This window comes from Mesoplodon bidens, assembly GCF_964165515.1.
Source record: "Mesoplodon bidens genome assembly, chromosome: 12".
Lineage (NCBI taxonomy): Eukaryota > Metazoa > Chordata > Mammalia > Artiodactyla > Ziphiidae > Mesoplodon > Mesoplodon bidens.
The window spans coordinates 45336099-45363273 of NC_138168.1; the positions used below are offsets into that span (position 1 = coordinate 45336099).

At 38.4% G+C, this 27175-nt stretch overlaps 1 protein-coding gene and 1 pseudogene across 5 annotated transcripts in view; one reads left to right on the forward strand and one right to left on the reverse strand.

Annotated features, from left to right (window-relative positions):
- CDK19 (cyclin dependent kinase 19) overlaps window positions 1-27175 on the reverse strand; it is a 185160-nt gene that overhangs the window by 16644 nt on the left and 141341 nt on the right. For 3 of the 4 annotated variants that reach the window (XR_014017232.1, XM_081251249.1, XM_081251251.1), the window contains exons 5-6: window positions 8318-8375; window positions 2699-2830 (exon numbers count right to left, since the gene is read on the reverse strand). Coding sequence is in view for 3 of the 4 variants with exons in the window: in XM_081251249.1 (XP_081107375.1) it covers window positions 2699-2830; window positions 8318-8375 (190 nt within the window). In the remaining variant the exon portion in view is untranslated. The remainder of the gene's footprint in view (window positions 1-2698; window positions 2831-8317; window positions 8376-27175) is intronic. The other variant, XM_081251250.1, reaches the window with a different exon arrangement.
- Window positions 20527-21278, forward strand: LOC308626153 (proteasome maturation protein-like; annotated as a pseudogene). Its single transcript has 2 exons — window positions 20527-20888; window positions 21106-21278. The product of its transcript is annotated as a proteasome maturation protein-like (transcript).

Below are 27175 nucleotides of genomic sequence, written 5' to 3' on the forward strand. Positions count from 1 at the left end.
CCTGGTCTGGGAAGATCCCACATGCCGCGGAGCAACTAAGCCCATGCACCACAACTACTGAGCCTGCGCTCTGGAGCTCTGGAGCCCGTGAGCCACAACTATGGAGCCACGTGCCATAACTACTGAAGCTCGTGCGCCTAGAGCCCGTGCTCCGCAACAAGACAAGCCACCACAATGAGAAGTCCTCGCACCACAACGAAGAGTAGCCCCCGCTCGCCACAACTAGAGAAAGCCCGCAGACAGCAACAAAGACCCAATGCAGCCATAAATTAATTAATTAATTAATTAATTAAAAAAAAGAATGAGTGAATGTGTGTGTATTTATTACGTCTGCTATGAATACATTTCAAGCCTAAAGATAACTAATGTGGGGATTACTCTTTTTCTATGTCTTAGCTTTTTTCTTAACTTCTATCCAGAATAAGTAATTGGGACTTGACTAAAATTAGAAATTAGCAATTATGTTTTTATCTTTAATTCGTAAATCTTATTTTTACTGAGTAAGTAAGCCGCAAGCTGGTTAAAATTCAATTTCAGTTCTCTTTACCCTGAGGAAATAAGAAATATAGTTGGTTTCCAATTCATACCCAATTACCTTTATTTCCAAAAAAACACATCTATTTTTTATTCCAACAGTAGAGCAGTTAATCAGAAAATATTCATAAAACTATGCTTCTCAAAGTGTGGGGACCACATACAACAGAATCACCAGTGGTACCTGTTAAACACAGGCCTCACTACCATGGGTTTGCTAAGAATCTATGAGAGTGAGACAGATTTTGGTGGGGCATCATTTAGTTTAACAAGGTTTTGGGCTGAACCTGCCTTTTCTTACTGGAAAGCTCCCTTCTAGACATGGACTGCATAGTGCTTGGTAAGAGCCCAATGCCCATGGGTGTCTGCTGTTACCACATCCTGTGCTCCCACCCTATGCCCTGGGTTATCTCACCATCAATCCTGTTCTAAGGCACCACCTGTTGCTTCCAACTGACACTCCCCTTCTCTCTGGCTTACATTTGGTTTCTTCCTATCCTCTGGTGCCTTCTGAGATTGTCTAGATTTTACTGTTCTCAATAGAGAGACCTAATAACAGAAAAAGCAAACATAATTCTAAATGTCTCAAAAATATAGCCCCTCAGTAAATAAAAGTCATTCACTGGAATGTAAACAGAGTCAGGGTCTGATTTTCACTCCTCATTCTAAGGATCGCTCCGTCCCTTCCATTTGCTTTTTGTAGTTCTCCTTTATTCAACGACAGCTGCCACTGTCCTTGGCAGACAGAGTCGCAGCCTCTGCTAAGGGGCCTTATTTACTATAAGCTCAACTGCCAGGGGACAGGTCTAAGGTCAGTCTCACACTCCTCTACTGTTAAACACGAACTGGTTTTCCTCACAGTGCTGTGGCTACTCATAGCCTTTGTCACTAATTTAACAAAACCCTTGAGCAGGATTTATGAAGAATTATAGTATTCCACACTGTGCTAGTGTCTCAATCCCCAGACAAAGAAGGTGTAAGTGTGTTCTGGGTATCTGAGTTTTGCAGAAATCAGACCTCCTGACGAACGAGGACATTACTATATTTTAATTTTTGTTTCCCTTTTTACCCATGAATAGGTTAATTATGAGTCTAATCTTTTCAAACGTGAGAACTTCAATTATAGTTCTCTGGCTGCTAGCAGGTTTTTCATAAGCTTAACAGAAAAAGGATTGAGCTTAGTTGTCTATTTTTAATAATTTTATAGCTTAAGTGCCTTTATCAAATAGAACTCAACAAAAGCAGCTAAATGTAGTCAAAACAGATAATTAGTCTTATGCAGGTGAACAGAAAATTCAAGAAAAGGAAAATTTAAAGAAACACACTTAGCAAATTTAAGTACTGTACAGAACTAGCCCTTCACATTAACAGTACTTACTCCCTCCCTACCCTCTCTTTTTACCTCCTTTAAAGCAATATCTAGGTCTGAGGACAGCTCTCTCTTCCTGACTCCCTCAGTTAGCAGCTGGGACCTCTGAGGACACTGTAACGACAGGTAGCAAAATCTCTGATGCCTCTGTTCTGAAGGAGACTTAAAATTTTACAGAGTATGTTTATAACAGGTTTTCTGACTCAGTTTCTTCACTTGGTGAGATGGCAAGATGCTGAGCACAGCTAATCTACCCAGGCTCTATTTCCTACCTTAATGGAGAAACTGCCATTCTGAAAACTGTAATGGCAAGAGAGAAAGATTAGTCATATTGTTTCTTGCTTAGGAAAGGACTGACTGAGTAACTTTTCCCCAAATGGAAGGGGCTCTCTCCAATGACTACACTACTCCCGTTTTTCTGTTTTTCTTTTTGTGAAGAGAACAAGTCTAAACCTCTCTCCAGTTCTTCTGATTGATAGTAAGTAAAAAATAACATTTGCATGTTATCGTTTCTATAGCAACTCAACAAGATCAGATACTTCTATCCTCTGAAAGAAAATTATTTCTTTTTTTAAAGGAATCATATTCTCCTATACAGTTAAAAATCCAAATCTACCAGATTACAAAATCTGGGAATATAAACAACAGGACTTTTACAAAGAAATTTAAAGTGGTTTTTACAAAGCAGCTTTATTATTATACCATTTAGTATTTATGATAATGCAATATCATATGATAATGATATGATAATGTAATACTTACCAATTATAAGTAAATCATTTTAGACTAACTTACCAATGGCCTTTGTATAATGCCTTGCACCAAGCAAAAGTTCTGGAGCCCGATACCAAAAAGTCACAACTACTGGATCCAAATCTGCTAGTGGCTTTAGAGGAGAATTGAATAATCTGGCAAAACCCATGTCAGCTAAAAAATAAAATAATAAGAAATCAGGTTGGCATGCTATTATAACCATGCAAGGTCGATGACAATAGCCACTAACCTTATAAAGCAATCCTTTTTCCTCTCTTTTCAACCAGTGGTCTGTACCAGGCACCAAATCTCCCCTTCTGAGGTAGATACTATTATTGTGCCTATTTTACTGATGAAGAAACTGAGGCTTAGAGATATTCTGACTTGTCCAAGTTCATAGAACTAGTAACTACAGAGTCAGAATTAGAATCCAGGTCCGACTTCAGATTCCTGGCTTTCAGAGACAGAATAATATTCTTAAATATTTTTAAAGTAGAAAATAGTCTAAAAGTTTCCATGATTGATTATGACTTCTGTTTGCCTATATATCGAAAAAACCTGACTATATCTTAGTTCAGTGTGTGCTAGAGTTGGCTGGCTCTTAGGGACCCAGCAGAGCCAATTCATACGCATCTTTTGAACTCAGTGTTCAGTAACGTCATGTTTGTGGCTTGAAATTGGCTATGGTGGGAGTATTTACATCATGGAAAACAGCAAATGCTACAAATTGGGGTTTTTTCCCCCAGAGAGCCAGTTGTTGTATAGTTACCAGCACATCACATACATGTTTCCAAGAACATAGATAGAACACATAAGAGAGAATGTTATAATTCAGCATTTAACAAAGGTCTATACCAAAGGTAACTAAAATATTAGAGGTACACAAAAGTAGTGAAAAGACTATTACTATAATAAGGTGTCGGTGACTAATTTTCTTAAGATTTCCTAAAGAATAAATACCTTATAAAGTACTTCAGAGTTTACAAATGATTTTCACACACATCATACATCACTTCGTCTAATCCTCATAAGAATGCTGGTTTAATAAGTACTGCCCTTGCCACACTTATGAAGAATCTAAGGCCCAAAGCAGTTCAATGACTTGCCCAAAGTCACAGGGGTAGGAAGTGAAAATGCCAGTACAAACAAAAAGCATGTTATAATTTAGCAGCTACATTCTTAACCATGGAACTGATATCCAATAGATTACACACATGATAACTGCATGTCACAAGGCAAAAATCACAAAAATGATAAACCTCTATAAGAAATATATAATATACACAGTATATTTTGATTGTATAAGGGTCCCTAGTGTACTGTACAATGCACAAATAGTACACTAAAGTTTCAACTACAGAGTATCATTTAATCTAAAACCAATATACTATGATATACATTAAATTTTTAATTTACAGTGATTTTGTTTCTTTAGAGTTTGAATAATTTACAAGACTTTCTGAGAATGCTTTGGAGGACCCAGGTCTTAAAAAATAAAGCTACCCAAGGATGCCTATGCTGATGCCTACACTTTCTTAAGCCAATTTCCCTATAGCAAATGCAAATATTCAAAACCATTCTACCAATATTATACCTGCCTCGAAGTACTGCTCTATATATTTAGTAGATCCTGGTTATTGTTGATGGCAAAGTAATATGATGGAATACTCTTTCATACATTGAAAAGCATGCTATTTTTAAGTAAAGGCTAAAGCCAGTATTTCTCCCCTTATTCTCCACCTTCTACCTTTTATGTAAGCCACATCTATTCACTGAAAAATGAAATCAAGGCCAGATGAAACAATAAATATTCTTAAAAATAATTCCCATCTATTGTATGAACTTTAAAGGATTTCAAACCATTTTTCAAATAATTACTAATTTAGACAAAAGGTAATTAGCCTAAACATTCCTAACACCTATCTTCCTAAAGTTAGATATGAGTGAAATTGTTAATTCAACAGACAGGGGTAGTAAAATTCTGGTGTGGGTGCTAATTAGACAGTATCAAATGATAGAAAAGCAGCAGAAGGCAATGTCTACTGCCAAGGAGCTTACATGAAGGTGAGATGACAAAATACATGGAGTAGATAAAAATAAAAAGGATAAGTACTGTAAGACTAAAGGAGAGTTGCTGCTGGTTTCTACTAGACTTGAAGTCCCTTGAGGGAAGGGGCTATGTCTCCTTCACAGTTTTATCTGGAAGAATGTCTGATAAACATTTGTAGGAGTAGACTAAACCGAAAGTGGAACTTGAACTGGATTCTGAAGGATGGATAACTGTGAACAGTAAAGGCAGTGATGAGCATTTTAGGTAAGGCCTGGAAGTCTTCAGGTTGCTGGGGAGGGGAAGCCTCAGATACAGGGAAGGGCACAGTATGTTTTCCATTTGACTATGCTTTCTTTTCCTTTCAGTCAAAAAAGAACTGTTATAAAGTGTGAAGCATAGACATCAGAGCATTACTGATTTTTTTAAAAAAATAATGCGCTATTAAAACAAAATTTAAAAACAATTTAATCAACTAGATTAATTGTTCACTAGACCTTTAATACCAATTATTGCTTACTTTTAACCCTGATTTTATCTCTAATCTTGGATAGAATTATAATCCTAAAACTCTTAACAATAAGGCAATTAACTGGCCTGGCTAGAATACAGATTTTATGTTGAGGAGTAGTAGGGCTATTTGGGAGAATAAGGAGAAGACATTAAGTTTGGTGACTGGCATAAATGTGATGACTGGTACAGCATGGGAAAGTATAAGATGATGATGATGAATTTGGTTTGGAATTAATGCAATATAGGTTGCCAGCAGAACATCCCAATAGAGAAAAACATTTCATCTAGGGTGAGAGAACAGAATCTGAGATCCAGATCTTAGAATCATTTTCATAGAACCCAAGCTTTTGAGGCCACAACTTATCAATTTCCTAAAGAAGTAATTGTGGAGGGAGGCCATGTCCCAAGCCAGTGCCTAGGCTGTCTTGAAACAAAAGGATAATAGGAATAAGAGGCAAAAATGAATAAAATACAGAAGTAACAGCAAAAGTAGTAGACAGAAAAGTAGAATTACATGATGTCATATAGACCAAAGGAAAAGACGGTCACAAGGCCAGACTAGCCAGAAGAACAAATAACAAGACAGTAAAGGAAAACAACAACTAAACACAGGCCACTAGATTTGGTAAGACAGAGATCATAGATGGCCTTTTAGAGAGCAGTTTCAATAGAGGGGCAGAATTAAGACGTCAGATAATAACAAATTAGGGTAAGTGAAAACAGTGCGTAAACATCATGTATTTTAGAAGTAGAGGAACAAGGGGAAAAATTGAACAAATTGTAAAGAAAACAAAATGGATATGAGAAAATTTATGTTAAACTGGGGTGAGGACTCTGGAGAACAGTATGGAGGCTCCTTAAAAAACTACAAGTAGAACTACCATACGACCCAGCAATCCCACTACTGGGCATATACCCTGAGAAAACCATAATTCAAAAGGAGTCTTGGACCACAATGTTCATTGCAGCACTATTTACAATAGCCAGGACATGGAAGCAACCTAAGTGTCCATCGACAGAGGAATGGATAAAGAAGATATGGCACATATATACAATGGAATATTAGCCATAAAAAGAAACGAAATTGAGTTATTTGTAGTGAGGTGGATGGACCTAGAGACTGTCATATACAGTGATGTAAGTCAGAAAGAGAAAAACAAATACTGTATGCTAACATATATATATATAGAATCTAAAAAAAAAAAAGGTTCTGAAGAACCTAGGGGCAGGATAGGAATAAAGACGCAGATGTAGAGAATGGACTTGAGGACAGGGGGAGGGGAAAGGGTAAGCTGGGATGAAGTGAGAGAGTGGCATGGACATATATACACTACCAAATGTAAAATAGATAGCTAGTGGGAAGCAGCTGCATAGCACAGGGAGATCAGCTCGGTGCTTTGTGACCACCTAGAGGGGTGGGATAGGGAGGGTGGGAGGGGATGCAAGAGGGAGGGGATATGGGGATGTATGTATATGTATAGCTGATTCACTTTGTTACACAGCAGAAACTAACACACCATTGTAAAGCAATTATACTTCAATAAAGATGTTAAAAAAAATTGGGGTGAGGATTATGAATGTTTAAAGGTGAAGAGGAGAAACTTGAGAAGGGGAGAATGGAGATACTGTAATAGGAAGGGCTCAAGTACAGCAGGAAGATATTTAGAAGCTAGGAAGGACATCAGATAGGACTTAGGAGAAAGAGACACTCTTTCTCTGAGACTGTTGCAAAGGCAGAGCTGTGCTGACAAAAAGTGGTCAGTGAGGTCATACCAGATAACTCCGATATCACTAGGCAGCAGTGTTTGGAGGGAAAGAGACCCCAGACTTGGAATTCAAGTCCTTCCTTTGAAAGGCTGAGTAAGCTACAGTCTCTAAATCCAGCTTTCCTTATCTGCAGTATCTACCATAGAGGCTGGTTGTGTAAAGCAAATGAGATAACGTTTGAAAGTATCTATCTTAGTGTCCCCCATAGAAGGACCATCCTTTATTTCCCTTTCACGAGGGTCTAGCAAAAACTAGGTACTCAATAAATGCCTCCAAGTAAAAGTGTGAGAGTGAAACAGAAAAGTGAGGAGTGGTAGAAAGGGGATGGGAGGGAGGAGGAAGGAAAGTGGAAAGGGAAGGAGAGCAGCCACCTGGTTCTTAACTAACGTCAACAGAATTCTTTTATGGCTCAATCTCAGTAAACTCAGAGTAGAGGTTTAAAGAAAGAAAAGTTGGTTTAGAACAGCTTCTTCAGGAACTGGGCTAGTGAATTAATTGAAGAAGTAGAAAACCAAGCAGCAGGGCATGCTTGGTTGAAGCAGGACAGAATGAATTTGTAGTACGTCAAGTTAGCACAATTCTGCATCACTTCGAGCGTGATATATTCTAACAGCAAAGAAAGCAGGTTGATGAAACAAAATTTACTTTAAGATCTTTCTAAAAAGCATTGGACATTCAATAAATGTTAAGTTCTATTATAAGAAATTAGAACAAAGCATTTCTTAGCTCATTTTCTCCCCAAACATGTCACAGGTATAAATGATGCCAATTTCTTTCAGAACTTTCAAGTTGCAAATAAATTTTTAATACAGAGACAAGACTTCTGCCAGTGCCTTAATCTAAGACTAGCAAGCAAGAGAGTCTATAAACATATACATTCATTTGGAAAAGATAGGTGGGTACCTGGCACAGGACATGTGGTGGAGGGAGGGGAGGGCGGGGGGAGGTATCTGTGAAGATCTGTATGTACTAGGTCAGGGTGGGAGGGATGTATTCCGGGAAACAACATTTGGTAAAGCTGAGACAAAAGTAAGATTCAGAGATTATGTTTAGGGTGACTGTGCAGGACAGTAATAGTAGCATAAACACACACTTGGGGTATTGTACGGGAATGAATTTTTTGCTTGCTTCAGCTTAGAATTATAGAACCTTATTTTGGGAATAAATCTGAGGGACTTTACAAACTATCTATCTACATTTCCCAACATCTTTTCTACAAATATTATGAGGAATTAATTTTTAAATTAACTACTTAAATAAGAGTATTAAAAAGGGAAACCATCTTTGCAGTCACTTCAGTTTCTTAGTAAATTATTTTAGAAATAATTACCTACCTATTTTGACTCTCCCCCTCTCAGGACCTTCTCCCATTACTAGGATATTTGCTGGTTTCTAGAAATAAAAATAGAGCATTCAAATTACTATATTTATTCTTTTGACATGCTCTAAAATGGAAAAAAGTTCTTATAATATGAAAATATCACTTTTGGATTCTCATCAAAACTATAACTGAATATCAAGTACCCTCTATATAGTTAAAGCATTTGACATACTTGAAGTTAGCACTAACTTTCCAAAAACATCCTTGCTATAGAAACATCTTATTTTCAAAATCATATCATACAAAAAATCACAAAGGAATTAAAGCTGTCATTTCTATTTACCCCACAAAAGTAATGAGTAATAATTCTTAAACCTGCACAAATTATAAGCTGTCCTATTGCTGCCCACAATAAAGGGCTTTTGTGGTTGAAAATTTTTACATAAAATTTCCAGCCACAATATAACTATGTTCATTTAAATGAATCAAGTGGAATATTCCTTGCTAAATATTTCTAAGCTACTATAGGAAAACATGGTCAACATTCAGCAGACTCCATTAAAATTCATACACATTTTCAGCCATAGTTCATGCAAAAGTGAGAAATTCCAAATATAATCTCAAGATGTAGGAAAGTAAAAACCAAGGCTAATACAGAGCTATATAAAGAAAAGAGTAGGCTGCAAATGTATGCAGCATCTTTTAAGTCATCCTTTTTTGTAGACATTTGGAAACAGAGAAACTGTGAAGATACATGCTTTTGGGCAAGTAAGTCTCCTCTGTAAACTCTTTGGAGAGAAAAATTTATGATTCATTTATTTAATCAATGAATATATTTTTAGTGTCTTCTAGGGAGAAAGAACCAAACTAACCATACAAAGAATTAAGAGGAAAAATAAAAGCACAGTAAACCAAGTTCTTAACCTCCAGATGCTCACTACGTAAGTAGAAAGAAATATCAGAAGTTTTGTATAATTTTAGAAGCTAATGCTAATTATGAATTATGGAGAGGACTGAGATCTTGGGTTAGAGGTTAAACTAGATTACTTTTAAGATCTCTTCCAATTTTCCAGCTCTTTAATTTAAAGTTTCAATGAAAACAATAAGCATTAAAAAAAAAAAAAAGTTCAAAGAAGGAACTGATTAACAAGAGCTTCCACTGTTAAGGGAAATGTTCACTGGAGGTGGGGCAGCGGCGATGTCCATTATCCAGATCCTGAAAAATGAGCAGAAGCTAGAATGGCAGAGCAGAAGGTAAGGGCTATGAATGAAGCAAGCTTAGGAGAGAGTAATAAGTCTGACTTGACAGAAGGCAGAGGACTCATGTTGGAGGTGGTAGAAGGAACCTAGACCCTGCAGAGTCTTAACTGCCAGGTGAAGTAATGGGACCTTTGTACGTATTACAGGCAGTGAGTTTACAGGAAAGAGGGAGGTATCAGAACTGGGTGTAAGGTGACAAGCACTTCATCCAAGGACTTCTCAGCTGAAATGAAGAGGGAGTTATGGAGCTGAGGAACATTTTAAAGGAGAAATGAACAGGACTTTGTAACTAGTTGAAGGCAGAAGATTAAGACAAAGGGTGATAAAGATTTCATTAAGGTTTTGAGTTTATGTGACTGGAAGAATGGTGCCCTTGTGATAGAAAATTTATGAGAGGTACTGATTTGGGAGGGGGAACAACAAAGAGAAGGAGATGGCACGTTGAGTTTGAGTGATGTGAGAGGCCAAGTTGTACTAGCCAGGGGAGTGGAAATAGGAAGATTTAGATTGTTTAAAAAATAAATTTATATTTTATTTATTTATTTTTGGCTGCGTTGGGTCTTCACTGCTGCACGCGGGCATTCTCTAGTTGTGGTGTGCGGGCTACTCTTCATTGCGGTGCACGGGCTTCTCATTGTGGTGGCTTCTCTTATTGCAGAGAACAGGCTCTAGGTGCATGGGCTTCATAAGTTGCAGCACACAGGCTCAGTAGTTGTGGCTCATGGGCTCCAGAGCACAGGATCAGTAGTTGTGGCGCATGGGTTTAGTTGCTCCATAGCATGTGGGATCTTCCTGGACCAGGGCTCAAACCTGTGTCTCCTGCATTGGCAGGCAGATTCTTAACCACTGTGCCACCAAGGAAACCCAAAGATTTAGATTTGAAAGTTATTGTCACTGGAGTGTGATAATTGAAGACATGAGACAAGATTAGCTTACTGTAGCAGAAAGAGAAAAATAGCATCAGACAAAAAACCAAACCTTCAAAATTCAAGTTTAACAACTATTTATCAAAGATCCATTATGTATAAAACACTGTCCTGCTGACTTTCAGGAAACAAAGAGAAATAAAACATGAAGCCCTTGACTTCAAAGAGCTTAATATCTAGTAGGGAAAGACAGACAGAATACTTTTTAGAGTACAAGGCAGATTACAGAAAGTACCAAAACAGCAAAATAAATTGCCAGGAATAGATGATTCTTCTCAGTGAATATCAGGATAGTCTTTAGGAAGGAGATGACTTTAGATGAACTTAAGAATGACTAAGATTTTGATCAGCATAAACAGAAGAATGACTTTTCAGGCTTAGAGAACCCTAAAAGTAAGAGGCTGGTCACAAAGAAAACCCACGGACATGACATACTGGGAGAGCCTACAAGTATTTTGATTATGACTAGAGCATAGAATGCTCAGTGTAGAAATAAGGCTAGGAACTATGCTGGAAATTAAACATCACATTAAAGAAACTACAAGTTATGCTATAGGCTAAGCCGAGACAAGACAGTGAGATAATCAGATCTATATTTAGGGAAAAAAACTCTGGTAGCACTGTGAAGGATGAACTGAGAAGGAAAGACAGACCACAAAGCAGAGACAGAGACCAGCTGGAAGTGGGCTACAATAGTCAAGGGAAAAGTAAGGGGTCCCTAACTTGTGACAATGGTCATGGAGCAACACATAAGAAGAGCATTTCAAGGTAAGCGTTCAAGATTTGGCATTGCTTTTTTGCACCACCTTCACTACCCTCCATAGTCACTCATTCAACAAATATTGATTATCTAGCAGTGATTTAGTTGCTAGAGATACAGTAGTAAACAAAACCAGGCAAGATCCTTGACCTCATGGAGCTTACGTTCTAGTGGGAAGAGAAGGGCAATAAATAACAAATGTACAGTACATCAGTATTGATAAGTACTGTGGATAAAAATTAAATAAGGAGAACCCAAAGAGATTTCCACATCTGGTATTATGGCTGAGTAGGTGCTCTAGGAGACCCTGCCATTACAGAACAACAATATATATGCTGCCTCAGAAACATTCCTTGAAGGATCCTTGATCTCACAAGAGATAAGGCAGGGGTCCCCAACCCCCCGGGCCACAGACCAGTACCAGTCCGGCTTCACAGCAGGTGAGCGGCGGGCAAGTGAGTGAAGCTTCATCTGCCGCTCCCCATCGATCCCCATAGCTCACATTACCGCCTGCACCATCCTCCCCACCCCAATCCATGGAAAAACTGTCTTCCACGAAACTGGTCCCTGGTGCCAAAAAGTCTGGGGAACCACTGAGGTAAGGGATATCTACAACAACCCCAGCCCCACCCCCAAATAAGGGCTGGAGAAGGAAGGAAAGGCAGGATGGACCTGGGAGCAGATGCCAGTAACACACTTCATTGGGGACACTGAACCCTGGACCACCAGCAAGGTGAAGAAACTGAGCCTGTTCCCTGACAATCAGTCAAGACTCCCATGGGGACTAAAGTAAACCAGAAGAAGCAAAAGGAAACCCTCTCTGTAGGAAAAACGTCCTAACTTAGGCTTAAGGACTAAAACAATACATTTGCCTGCTAAAAGCATACTTTAATCCATTCACACACTATTTACAAGAGATCCATCTAAGTGGAAGGACCATAAAAGCTGAAAGTAAAAGGCTAGGGGCTTCCGTGGTGGCGCAGTGGTTGGGAGTCCGCCTGCCGATGCAGGGGTCACAGGTTCGTGCCCCAGTCCGGGGGGGGTCCCACATGCCGCGGAGCGGCTGGCCCCGCGCGTCTGGAGCCTGTGCTCCGCGGCGGGAGAGGCCGCGGCGGTGAGAGGCCCGCGTACCGCAAAAAAAAAAAAAAAAAAAAAAAAAAAAAAGAGCAGGCAAACTGCTAAAAGAATCAACTGTAGTAATGTCAGACAAAATAGCTTTTAAGACAAAAGCATTATTAGGAGTAGAGATGGTCACCATGTAATGATACAAGAGTCAATTCACCAGGAAGAGAGAACACTCCTAAAACTCATTATGTACTTGAAATATATATGTATTTGATATAATTTCAGGGAGGGAAAAGACCAAGGATAACAAACTTCTCTCAATAATTGATATGTCAAGCAGACAAAAGATTAGTAAGATATAGACCATCCAAAGGACACAATTAACAAAGTTGATCTAACAGGCATATAGACAACTTCTTACCCCATGATTAGAGAATACACAGTTTTTTCAAGCATACATGGAACAGTTACAAATGTTGTTAGTGTACTAGCAGGTCTCAAGAAATTTCAAGGAATTGTTATCAAGCAGACTATGTTCTCTGACCACAATGAAATTCAGTTAAAAGTCAATTACACGGACTTCCCTGATGGTGCAGTGGTTAAGAATCAGCCTGCCAAGGCAGGGAACGCAGGTTTTGATCCCTGGTCCAGGAAGATCCCACTTGCCATGGAGCAACTAAGTCTGTGCGCCACAACTGCTGAGCCTGCGCTCTGCAACTACTGAAGCCCGTGTGCTGCAACTCCTGAGCCCACGTGCTGCAATTACTGAAGCTCATACACCTAGAGCCCATGCTCCGCAACAAGAGAAGCCACCACAATGAAAAGCCCACACTTGTCGCAACTAGAGAAAGCCCATGCACAGCAATGAAGACCCAATGCAGCCCCCCCCCAAAAAGTCAATTACAAAAGTATAAATCTAAAACTCCATATATTTGGAAATGTAAAAATACCTCTAAATTATTCAAAGGTAAAAGGAGAACGTATGAAGAAGTTTAAAATACTCAGAAATGCAATAATGAAAGTACGACCTATAAAAACCTGTGGAACTTACAAGGGAAATGTATAGCCTTAAATATTTACGTTAGGAAGAAAGGCTGAAAATAATTATGTGCCTAGTTAAGAAGTTAAAACAAAACAAAACAAAATTCAACAGACTAAAACAAAAGAAAGTAGAGGTATAAAGATAAAGGTAAGGGCAGGAATTTATGAACAAGAAAGGATTTATGAAGCCTTTAGGACAACTACATCAAAAGGAGAGAAGGTGCAAATAGACAATATTACAAATTAAAAAAGGAACATAGGGCTTCCCTGGTGGCGCAGTGGTTGAGAGTCCGCCTGCCGATGCAGGGGACGCGGGTTCGTGCCCCGGTCTGGGAGGATCCCACGTGCTGCGGAGCGGCTGGGCCCGTGGGCCATGGCCGCTGGGCCTGCGCGTCCGGAGCCTGTGCTCCGCAGCGGGAGAGGCCACAACAGTGAGAGGCCCGCGTACCGCAAAAAAAAAAAAAAAAAGGAACATAACTATAGATTCAGTGGAGGTTAGAAAGATAAAAGAACCCTATTAAAAAACTATATCTATTAATTTTAAAATATATACAAAATAGGCAAATTCAAGAAACTGTAACCTACAAATTAACTCAAAATGAATTAGAAAACCTGAAGAAACCAAGAAGTAGTAAATAAATTAAAACTGGACTTAAAAATCTTGCTACCAAAGGGTAAGCTGGGACGAAGTGAGAGAGTGGTATGGACTTATATATACTACCAAATGTAAAACAGATAGCTAGTGGGAAGCAGCCACATAGCACAGGGAGATCAGCTTGGTGCTTTGTGACCACTTAGAGGGATGGGATAGGGAGGGTGGCAGGGAGACGCAAGAGGGAGGAGATATGGGGATATATGTATATGTATAGCTGATTCACTTTGTTATAAAGCAAAAACTAACACACCATTGTAAAGCAATTATACTCCAATAAAGATGTTAAAAAAAAAATCTTGCTACCAAGAAAACAGATGATCACAGAGGCAAGTTCTCCAAATTTTCAATGAACAGATTGTTTCAATTTTATTCAAACATTTTCAGAGAAGAGAAGAAGATGGAATACTCCCAACACATTCTAGAAAGCCAGTATAACCTTGATAGCAAAACCAAACAAAGTATAAGAAAGAAAAACTTCAGGCCAACTCCACTCAAAAATATTAAACAAAATAGTAATAAGCCAAGTCCAGAAAAAGGAATGCCAGGATGGCTTAATATAAGAAAATCTATATAAGTCCATCACCACAGTGACAGATTAAAGAAGAAAGATGATTTAATTATCTTGATAGAGGCTGAAAAAGCAGCTCATAAAATTTAACACCCAGTCATGATAAAAACTCTCAGCAAGTTAGACTAGAAAAAACTTCCTTAACCTGATAATGGGTATGTATCAAAAACTAAGAAAGCAGCATTGAAATCATTCCCATTAAAATCAGGAATAGGGCTTCCCTGGTGGCGCAGTGGTTGAGAGTCCGCCTGCCGATGCAGGGGACACGGGTTCGTGCCCCCGTCTGGGAAGATTCCACATGCCGCAGAGCGGCTAGGCCCGTGAGCCATGGCTGCTGAGCCTGAGCGTCCGGAGCCTGTGCTCTGCAAGGGGAGAGGCCACAACAGTGAGAGGCCCGCCTACCGCAAAAAAAAAAAAAAAAAAAATCAGGAATAATGTAAGAATACCCACTATTAACACTTCTAAAATCAACACTGTACTATAAGTCTAGTACTATAAAACAATAATTAAAGACATATGCATTAGAAAGGCAGAAATAAAACTATTTTTATTTTCAGATAATATAATTATCTACATAGAAAGCCCAAATTATTTACAGGCAAATTATTAGCAAAAGTAAGAGAGTTTAGAACGTCTGGCTACTTGAACAATATGAACAAGTCAACTGTATTTCTGTATATCAGAAAAAAAAAACCTAGGAAATATAATTTTTCAAAGGCAGCATTTCTATAGCAACAACAACAAAAAAGTATAAGGTGCCTAGGAATAAATATATCAAAAGATTTACAAGATTTTTATACAGAACACCTTGAAACCTTGTTTTAAATGATATTAAGAAGTTCTAAATAAATTAAGAGCTCATGTTAATAGATAAGAAGACTCAATATAGTAAAGACATCAATTCTCCCAATACTTCTCTGTATATTCAATGCAATTTCAATCAAAATTCCATCAGAGTTTCCTTGTGGAACTTGAAAAGCTGATTTTAAAATGTATGTGAAAGAGCTAAGAATAGCCAAGATATTCACAAAGTGTTAGGGGTAGGGGATGAGGAGAGGAATCTGGCTCAAAACATTATATCAAGATTTATTTTAAAGCTATAGTGATTAAACAGTGTGGTTCTAGTACAGGGATAGACAAACTGATCAATGGGAGAGAATGGAGAAATCAGACGGAACCAAAATACTGAGAGAGAACTTCAGATCAGCGGAGAAAGGAAGAACTAATCAATAAATGGTGCTGGCACAACAGGTTATCTAAGTGGGAAAAAAATAAGTAAAATGAATCCTCACCTCATATCATATAAACAACAATTTCAGGAGGATTAAGGAATTAAATGTGAAAAGCAAAACTTTAAAACTTTGGAGGAAAAAAAAATTGGAGAATATCTTTCTGAGGTGAGGAAGAATTTCTTAAACAAGATACAAAGAATAACCATAAGAGAAAAGACGGATAAATTTGTCTATTAAAATAACTTCCAGGGCTTCCCTGGTGGCGCAGTGGTTGAGAGTCTGCCTGCTGATGCAGGGGACACGGGTTCGTGCCCAGGTCCGGGAGGATCCCACGTGCCGCAGAGTGGCTGGGCCCATGAGCCATGGCCGCTGAGCCTGTGCGTCCAGAGCCTGTGCTCCGCAACGGGAGAGGCCACAGCAGTGAGAGGCCCGCGTACCGCAAAAAAAACCCCAAAAAAACCAAAAAAAAAAAACCTTCCAATCATCAAAGATAAAGAAAATAAAAAGACAAAGCACAAACAGGCAGAAGTATTTGCAACACTTATCAGTAACAAAGGTTTAGTATCCAGAATAAAGAACTCCTACAAATCAATATGAAAAACAAGCTAATAGAAAAATGGACAAAATGTCTGAACAGGGATTTAACAAAAGGAAGAAAATGTTTAACCACTAAGTATATGAAAAGATGATGCTATACCTCATCAATAATGGGGAAAATGCAAATTAAAATCACAGTGAGATACCATTTTACACCCAGTAGATTGGTTAAAAATTAAGAACAGTTGAGTAGGAAGTAGGTCAGGGGAACTCCAATACATTGCTGGTGGGAGAATAAACTGGTACGACTTCTTTGGAAAACAATTTGGCATCATCTTGCAAAATTGAACAATTGCATACCCTTTGACTCAGTAATTCCATTTTTAGAAACACCAAAGAATGTTCATAGCAGCACAGTTTGTAATAAAAAAAAAATCTGGACGCAACCCAAATTTCTAGCCAATAGGAAAATGGAGAAATTAATTGTGGTAGAGTCACACAATGAATTTTAAAACAGCAGTGAAAATCACTGAATTACAAATAAAAGTAAAAAATGTTCAGATCTTGGAAACATTATATTGAGAGAAAAAAAGCAAGTTTTAGAAGACTATATACACAGGATGCCATTTTCATAAAACTTAAAACCGAGCAAAGCTAAAAAATGTTCTGTTCAGGCATATATACAAATGTGATCAACCTATTTTTTAAAAGGAGTGAATAATAGGTTCAAAATTCAGGATATTTTTTACCTCTTGGGAGGAGACAAGAGGATAAGATGAGGGAAAAAACATAAGTAGAAGCAAGCTATTGGTAATATTCCAGTTATTGAGTTAAGTGATAGGCTCTTGACTGTTATGCTTTGTAAGATAATATATAAAGCAAGGAATGGGGATAGGTACTGTTGGGAGTGGGATGACAGGGTGTTATTTCCAACATCATTCAAGCATAATTTTAAATTACTTACATAATGCCTCTTTTGAGAAGGTAACATCTGGGATAAGACCTGAAGAAAGTGCAGTAATAAGGGAAGAGCAACTTCAAAGGCTTGAGGCACAGGTAAAGCAGAGACACGCTACGGAGAACAGTGGGCATCGGGGAGAACAGAGTGATAAGGCACTGATGATTCTAAAGAGAAGGAAACCCTAGGTAGGGCTTGCTTGCTGTTTGCAGCGGTTCTGCTTTCGGCACAAGTCATTTGGGTAGCAGAACTGGATGGGTTCTTGAGCATTGTCTAGCCTGTGCTCTGAGAGTTGATGAGGGCGGCCACGAGATCTGCAGCAGAGCAAGATCATGGTGCTCGGAGCAGTGAGGAAAAACCTTGGTGAGCTGGCAGGCTGACTCACTGGAGAAAGAGCAAGAGGTCAGTGCGGCTGCAGTCAACGTGAGAGGGGGGCAGTTAGCCCAGGGGCGGCAGAGGAGGGGTGGGGCAAAGGTTAGGGAGGGGTGCCGCTCAGACAGAATGACGTGGGGGCTCGGAAAGACTAGGTTTTTCATGACTAGAATTAGCATCGTTTTGTTATATTATCCATCTTACCCATAATTTTTACAAATTGCATAATTTATTTTATATATATCCTGCCCAATCTCTGATAGCAGGGTTTGGAGAGATTATCATTTTCTACTACATTATATATTTCCATAATGTTTGATTTTGTATATTTTGGTATTGTTTACAATTAGATAAATGGTATTTTAAAAATATAAGAAAAAAATAACGCTGAGAGGAATAAAGGGTAGAAGAACAGGAGCCAATGAAAGAACTGGTGAAAGAGCATCCAAGGTAAGGAAACAGTCAGCATAGGGTTCTAGAAGCTAAGAGTTTAAAAAGGAAGAGGTAGCCTTCAGGTGCAACAGAATGAGAGCTGAGAAGAGGCAACTTTGGGACAATTAGAAGGTCATTGGTGACTCAGAAAAAATAATTTCTGTGCATTTACAGAAGCTAGACACAGTAAATGAGACCCAAATAAGTGGAAAAAAGGTAAAGGCAGATTTAGAGTACATTTTTCAAGGCCTTAGTGAGAATGGGAATCTCTGGGATATAACAATTTTTTAAATTGTAAAATCATCAAATAAACCATTTTATGTACCATTTGTTACACTGTGCGCAATTCCTAAATTTTGGATTTAGGAATTAAATCCTTTTAAATAAAGATATAAGATAAAAACACAAAGTAGGATATAAGGGAACAAAAATTGCTTCGTATAAGAAATGAAAATAGATTATGAGCTGCTGAATGGGAGAAAAGCAGGAAGTTCATCTTGGATCACTGTTAGCTCTTATTAGAAGTTCCTGCAGTCACACTATATGGAAACAGAGAATATGAATATGAGCACCACAATGAATGAGGAGAGAGAGAGAGAGAGAAAAGAGGATCTAGCTAGTTCTGAAGACAGTAGAGAATACCTTTGACATGATCTACTTGAAGCCCATGGAAGCTCTAAGAGTGAGGCCTGAGATGAGGACAGAAGTGGTGACGTGGTTTAGGGGAGCAGCGAACGTGAGCTCTTTTGTACAGTCTGAGAAAGGAACCCAGAGCTTGGGCAGTATCCATAGAGAAGGGTTCCTGGAGTCAAGTAAAAATCTAGAATCACAGAGGGAATCATTTTTTAATGCACACCTCTTAACTGGGATTATCTGTCCCCTTCAGGACAAGTGAATGTGTTATGGTCATAAGATGCTTGATGTTTCAAAATAACAACAATAACAACAAAATAAATAACATGATCACCATGAAAATGTATTTAACTTAGGGAACTATATTCAATATCCTGTAATAAATCATAATGGAAAATAAAATAAATAAATAAAAATAAAATGCATTTAACTTTTCAAAGCATTTTCACGTCGATTTTCTTCTTAAGGGAAATACTCAAGGACCTACAGGGCTAGGGGCAAGTCTCAGAACAACTCCATATAACCCTCAAGATTCCACACTGTGTTGCGCTTACAGATATTATGCTGAATTTTCAAAAGACTAACTTTGACAGTGATTAATTAAGTGAAGGCATATGCTATTAAAAAACAAAGGAAACTGCAGCTCATGCACACACACACACACCCACACATACAAACCTAGAAGAATGAAAAAAGGATACCAAAATTGTTCTGACCTAGTTACATCCCAGTTAACACAGACTATGCTTTACTAAAACCCCTCTTCTTACTGTGAACACAAAATGCCAGCTGTGAAAGAAAGTGATACTGCTGGGTTTGCACACTTTAGTTACCATAGAAACAGTAGAAATGGCAGGAGTTGGATGTCTCATATTCAAGTTATCAGCAATAAAATTGGACAGACAAATCAAGGCTGCAGGGTTCATTTTAGATAAATTGTATTTTAAAGGCAAAAGTCAGGGAATTAATGTGATAAACAGTACGGTTACTCAGAAATTATTCTTGAAATATCTGTATTTTAGCAGAATTTAGTTAGTTCTTGAATGTACATTCATGATGGTTTGCATGTATTCTAGATTTGCTTTTTCCTTTTATAGAATCAATTTTTTTCACAGGGTTAAATTTATTTCAGTTAATTGGCACATCATAAATAGAACAGCCTAAAGATATACAATTATCCTACTACATTTGCTTTACACTTCCTACACCAGGACATTTGGAACAAAAATATGAAACCCACAAGATGACTCTCATCAGCACCAGTGAAGAAGACAGAAAAACAAACACAACTGTCTACAATCCTGAATAATAGGAAAAAAACAATCAGACATCAACTGGACTAGTTTCTGAACAATGAACAGTGCTAGCCTAATATTAATGGCTACAACTATTCTTTTCTTTAAATACAGAAGTGGCATGACTCTTGTCACATTTGATACAGAAGTACATTCCCAGGAGAAAATTTTCAGTTTATGTTCCTTTCTTTACACTGTTTTCCATTGTTCACCTTGAACAAATAAGATTCTGTATTGTAACAAACAGGACAAAGAACTAAGAGTGAGAGACATGCTTTTTTTCTTAATCACAGTAGTCATTTGCTAGTAGCATCAGTCTATCATAATTTTACCTCTTAAAATAACTTCATTGACAGTAAAGGATTTAAAAACATAGAGAATCTGATTATTGTGACTGCAACCTCCTAAAGGGCAGGGAAGATATTTCTATCCCCACTTTATGTATCTGCTGAAATCCAGGCATACAGCGTTTAATAAATATTTGTTGAATGGGTTCGCAGAGCGAGTTGAAGGTGAATGCCAGAGGACTTGGATCTCAGCTAAGGGACAGTATTCCAGTTACTGAACTTTCAGCAAGTGGACCTTCTGAAAGTCATGATCTTCTTCGAAAAGATCTTGTGTGAAAAATGAACTTTTGCCCAGTCATCCTCTTGAATTATCAGAAAAAAACTTCCAGCTCAACCAAGATAAAATGAACTTTTCCACACTGAGAAACATCCAGGGTCTATTTGCTCCACTAAAACTACAAATGGAATTCAAGGCAGTGCAGCAGGTTCAGCGTCTTCCATTTTTTCCCAGCTCAAACCTTTCATTGGATATCTTGAGGGGTAATGATGAGACTATTGGATTTGAAGATATTCTTTTTTTTTTTTTTGCTGTACGCGGGGCTCTCACTGCTGCGGCCTCTCCCGTTGCGGAGCACAGGCTCCGGACGCGCAGGCTCAGCAGCCACGGCTCACGGGCCCAGCCGCTCCGCGGCACGCGGGATCCTCCCGGACTGGGGCACGAACCCGTGTCCCCTGCATCGGCAGGCGGACTCTCAACCACTGCGCCACCAGGGAAGCCCTGAAGATATTCTTAATGACCCGTCACAAAGTGAAATAATGGGAGAACCACATTTGATGGTTGAATATAAGCTCGGTTTACTGTAATGCAGTGTGCTGTTCATGGAAATAGAGGGGCTGCATCTTTATAGTCGTTTTTTACTATAATTTGATGTGCACAACATTAAAAGTACTGACACATGAGAATTTTTGCCTAAATAGCATCTGTGATCATTTGAAATTATTTGGGTCTTTGGTTTATGTGATAATTGAAAGCACTAAAGGGAGATGGTTTTAAAACTTCTAATTTATATTAAAACAATAGCTTCCTATGTCTTTCAAAAAATGTTGCTAATTAATATCGTAAAACTATCCACAGGTTCCAATTCAGTCTATTTTCTAGTTATTCCATAAATTTACTTTTGGATAACCGTTATGAGTATTTGAGTCTGCAAACTTCATAGTAGCATCTTTCAGAATAAACATCTGTTCAGTGGCAGCATTTCAAAGTAAGTACAAAATAAGAGTATTATATTTTACCTTCTTTCAGTATAGTCCATTAATACTCATAAGAATAACACTTGCTTTATTGATGCTACTTTAGAATTATAACTATATTCTTTGATTCTTTCAGGTTGAAAAGTATAAGTTCAGAGGTTTTGATTTTGGTCTTGTTTTTAAAGTGAAAAATTAAATAAAACAATCAGCAGATGTCAATTAAAAAATATTTGTTGAATGAATGAACAATTAAATGAATGAATGAAAATTGCCAATGCTCAGTATTCATCGTCCTTTGGTAGGCAAGTTCTCAATTTTGAAAGAAATTGTTAAGAAACCAGAGTAAGCACTTACCATGAAATATGCCAAGCTCACTTCTGAATATAGATTTTTTAAAGTCCTAATTTTAATTCAGTCCAGGGTTTCAACAATCACTCATATGCCAATGACTCCAAAATCTATACCTCTAGGTCTCTAAACTTCTATATATCTAGAGATATGTCAACTGTATGCTGGCTATCTCCACAATCATCTCAAATTCAACTTGTTCAAACTGAATCTTCACTGCCTCTCTTTCTGATAGTATTCCCTTCTCAGTCACTCAATCAACAAAAGCAGAAGTCTGAACACCTGTCCTTTATTCCTAAAATCTAACCAATCCTCGGGCCTGATTATCTTACCCCCTGAAGATTTATCTGCTATCTCCCCCCCTCTCTATCTGGATTACCTCTGACCTGATTCAGGCCTTCATCATTTCTCAACCAGCTCATTACAACAGCCTGAGAAAGCTGCTATCCCTGCACCCTCAAACCAATTCTCCACATCCCTGTCTCAGTAGTGTTTCTTAAGCAAAAACCTGACCAGCTCAGCTCTGACCACAGGAAAAACCCATGCTTCTAAACGTGACAGTTAAGATCCACTGTAATCTGGTCCCTATTTCTTTCCTCTTCCTCTCCTTTCACTACTTTTTTGCTTTGCCCCAGTAATATCAAAGTGCTCACAGTTTCTTACCCCAATCCCTTATTCATGCCGTCCCCTCTGCCTGGAATGCTCTCCCCACCCACGTCCCCCAAGTCATTCTTATAAATTTCTACTCATCCTTTCAGATTCAGCTCAGTGTGAGTCCTCCAAGAGAGCCCCATCCCAACTGGTTAGGTAAGCTTCTGTGCTCTCAGTACCTTATGCAGAGCTAATCCCTGAATATACTTTACAATTTCTCTTTAAACCTTACTATTTCATGATTATCAATTTATGTGTATCTTCCCCACCACGCATTCATTAGGAAAGGGACGTATTTCCAGTGCCCAGCATATTGTCTGGAACACCTTAGAAGGACGAAATATGTTTATAAAGCAAACATTCTAAGTCTAAAAACCAGTACTTCCCCCACAGAAATCCAGAAAAATGGACATTAGTTTCCACAGTTCTATTCGTGTCATACTTTAGGTGTACTGTGGGTTAAATAGGCCTTTGTATTCAGAGAACCTAACCACTATTTACAGTGCTCTTTCTCAGCAAAAATTCCTTCCCAGTTAGAAATTATGTATCAATAACTAGATGTAGGCTGTCTTAAAATGAGCAGTCTATAATACTAAATGCTGTGATTAATTTCATTTTACCTTAAAATGGTCTAGAGGTATCTGTAACGGGTATTAAACCTCAGTATTCATGGTAAACAGCTGCCAACCCAGCACTGCACAACAGTTAACAATGCACTTCTTTGTCTTTGCCTTTTAGGAGTGGTTACAGGCCTGAACAGCAGAGATAAGGTTTTCTTTTCTCTAACAAGAACCAATAAAAAGCAGCCTTTATAAAAAGCTTTATGCAAGACAAACACATGTATTTAGAAGGCAATTTACCTAACAAACTTCAAGGTCACCAACAGTATAATCAAGATATATTCCACACTGACAGCAAGGCCAGGAAACAAGGCTACAAAGACATTCAGATGCTATCCTGTTCATTAACTAGTACAATCCACCTGCAGAGAAGCAACACTGGTAGAAAGTAGTTTTTCATTTACATGTGTGACAGTCACATTCAAATCAAATAAGTCATTCTTATTATGAGAAATTAAGAATGTCAGAGGTAGAAGTTATCAAACAGCCCTCTCATTTTACTCATGAAGAAACACAAAAAACCTGTAACCTCAACTAAGTCCACTGTCCACAGTGGCAGACCCAGGCTTAGAACCTAAGTCTCTCAGAGATGCACTCCAGGCCAGGGTTATGAGAACAAAAGCACACCTGGCAAATAAACAATACTTAATTGACTTATAGTCCTCACCAATAGAAGACTTCTACCCAGATGTGTGCTTAGTTGAAAATATGATCACACAAAATAACCGTATAAATAATCTCCCAGTGAAACGAATCATCAGTCCTTAAATGCAAGATCCCCTCTTGATGAAGATACCATCATTCTCAGTAAGGGACCTTGAATCATCCTACGGTGTTGGTCAAATAGAATGCCTGTGGTAGCATACACATTTGTCCTAATTCATCAATTTGTGATTAAAATGGGTATATTTTATTGCATATAAATTCTACTTCAATAAAATTAATTTAATAAAATAGTATGCCTGAATTGATTCTTCAGTTTTAAACATAGGCCTCAAAGTACTGGGGCTCCTTCTGTAGGCCTTCACTCCTAACCAGTTTCTGCCATTGCTGTCACTGTGGAATATATCTTGACTATATACCCTTTTAGGGACTATGAAGTTAACTTGGCAAATAGCCTTCTAGAAATGTGTTTGTCAGTACAGGCTGATAGAACTATACTAAAGTCAGGATCATCAAAAGAGCCCTGTCGTCGAGCTGAACCTTCAGAGGTCTCATAAGCCACTGTGAGTCAAACCATGTCCCCTTTGAAGCTGGCCCTCTTAGAAGTATGATTCTTAGTATCACCTGCCTGTCAAACAGATGGTGGAGCACTATGCTCTAACTCAAACCAGCAGATGTGCAGGACTCTGCTGCAAGCTCCGGTTACTGGGCTATGGGTATGGATGATAGAAAAACGGACATGCCAGAAAGAATCACAGCCCCGTATCTAGAAAACACCTCAATAATACCTTCTTACATTTGTAAGATGTGTGTCACAGTATCCAGAGCATTGTAAGAAACATTACCATACCTATCTTTACAAGGCCTTGTATAGAAGCAGTAGAAGCATCTGTACACAGATGACATGACTACCATCAAAGGCCTTCAGGCTGCCATCATGAGCAGCTGAGCCACAGACTGTGGAGGACCAGCTCTAAGGAACTAGTTAGGAACCAAAGGTCACCAGCCAAAGCCCTAGTGTGATTCTTCAGCATGACAAGATCTGTAATTGTCCAAAATCACCTAAAATTGAAGGTTAGAAGATAACCAAGCCATACTTAACTTTTTTCATTGTTAGCTCTGCATTCTGAAAGAAATTAGGGTGACTAAATCATATTAAAATAAATGCTGCTTGGGCTTCCCTGGTGGCGCAGTGGTTGAGAGTCTGCCTGCTGATGCAGGGAACACGGGTTCGTGCCCCAGTCTGGGAAGATACCACACACATGCCGCGGAGCGGCTGGGCCCGTGAGCCATGGCCGCTGAGCGTGCGCGTCCGGAGCCTGTGCTCCGCAACGGGAGAGGCCACAACAGGGAGAGGCCCGCGGACTGCAAAATAAATAAATAAATAAATAAATGCTGCTTTCTGTCACAATTTGTCAAGTGAAACGTTAATAAATCAAATGAAAAATAATAGTCATTTGATTAGCATGGAATTGTTAGAATGAAAAGTTAATTGAAACACTTTGATTTCATTTAAGCCAGTTTTTTAAACTTTTTTAAATATAAAATATTTAGCAATATTTAAATATAAACCAGATGAAACATGGCATACTTTTTTTTTTTAAACACCAAGAAGCATGTTTCACATATTTACAGTAGGGCTCTACTCTGTAAAGCGTAAGTGGCTAGGAGGAGTATCAGGCTAAAGGAATGCTGGGGAAGCAAGTGGTTAAAAGAAAGGGCATCGCTGCACTGCTGATGATATTCAGAAGAATGGACAGAAGCTTCTACAGAAAGGAAATCGGGAGGAATTCAGGAACTCTGGAGCTAAGACAATGGAATCAACAACAATATAAAGCACCTATCATTACTGCCATTTTACAAATGAGTAAACTGAGGCTTAAGTAGCAAGATTAACTATCTTGGAAATAATTTTTTTTTATTTATTATTTTTGGCTGTGTTGGGTTTTTGTTGCTGCACGTGGGCTTTCTCTAGTTGTGGCGAGCGGAGGCTACTCTTCGTTGCGGTGCGCAGGCTTCTCATTGCAGTGGCTTCTCTTGTCACAGAGCACAGGCTCTAGGTGTGTGGGCTTCAGTAGTTGTGGAATGCGGGCTCAGTAGTTGTGGCTCGCAGGCTCTAGAGCTCAGGCTCAGTAGTTGTGGTGCACGGGCTTAGTTGCTCCAAGGCATGTGGGCTCTTCCCGGACCAGGGCTCTAACCTGTGTCCCCAGCATTGGCAGGCGGATTCTTAACCACTGCACCACCAGAGAAGCCCAAGAAGCTCGTAATTTTGAAAAAGCGATAAACTATATCTTGGCATTCTTCCAACCTACCAGAATAGTAATCCCACAAAAATGAGTCATCCTGTATTTCATCTTCTTACTCTTAGCTATATCCTGCTGTAAAATTAAAATATATCTTTCCTCCCTTGGTGTTTACAAGTTCCAAATATTTATAAACTTATGTCTCTACTGTCTCTCTGCTAAGATGAATATATTTAGCTCCTTTTCTCCTTTCCTTTTAAAGCACTTCCTCAATATAAGTCATCTTTTTGGTGACTTTATTTAAATTCTCTATTTCTGTATTAAATTCTAGTATCCAAATGACATAATTAAAATACTGTTCTAGATATGAAATCAATCACAATGAAAAACACCAACCTCACTGATGATGTAATAATGCTTCTTTGTGTGAAGTCCAAAACACTGGTTTTTATTTACTTTTTAAATTTGTTAGGTTATACTATTACTGCAAATTTATATTTACTCTAACACCTTTAATTGTATGGATTTTCTAGGTGTCTCACACCAAATGAAAATTTAGAGATGGTATGCACTCTGAAACAGTTGTGACTAACAAAGAGTGTAAAGCCAGATTCCCTATCATAATAAGAAATGAAGCACTTAAAAACCCTACTCATTGACTAAAACTGCAACTCTACTCTTCAGCTCACATACAAAATAATAATTTTTCAAATGTCTCCAACGTATCCCTTTTAACCATATTCATTCTTGATATGCTCTATCTTTCTGTATCTACCAATGAATATATCTGTAAAGTAAACATACAGTTTAAATCTTCTACTCCTGAAAATACTTTGGCAAAACCATGACAATATGGTCCAGATAGCAGGCCTCATGATCAGCGAAAGAACTGAGTAGGCTATCACAGACTATATTCCTACTGGCTTAAAGTTTCAAATCTTATTAGAGTTACTTAAGCAGTAGAGGCACTAGGGGAATGTATAGGTAAAATACAAACAAGTGTTATACTAGGTCAGAACCACCTTCAGAACACATCTTCAATATTGTGTCCATGCTAATACAGATGGCCAA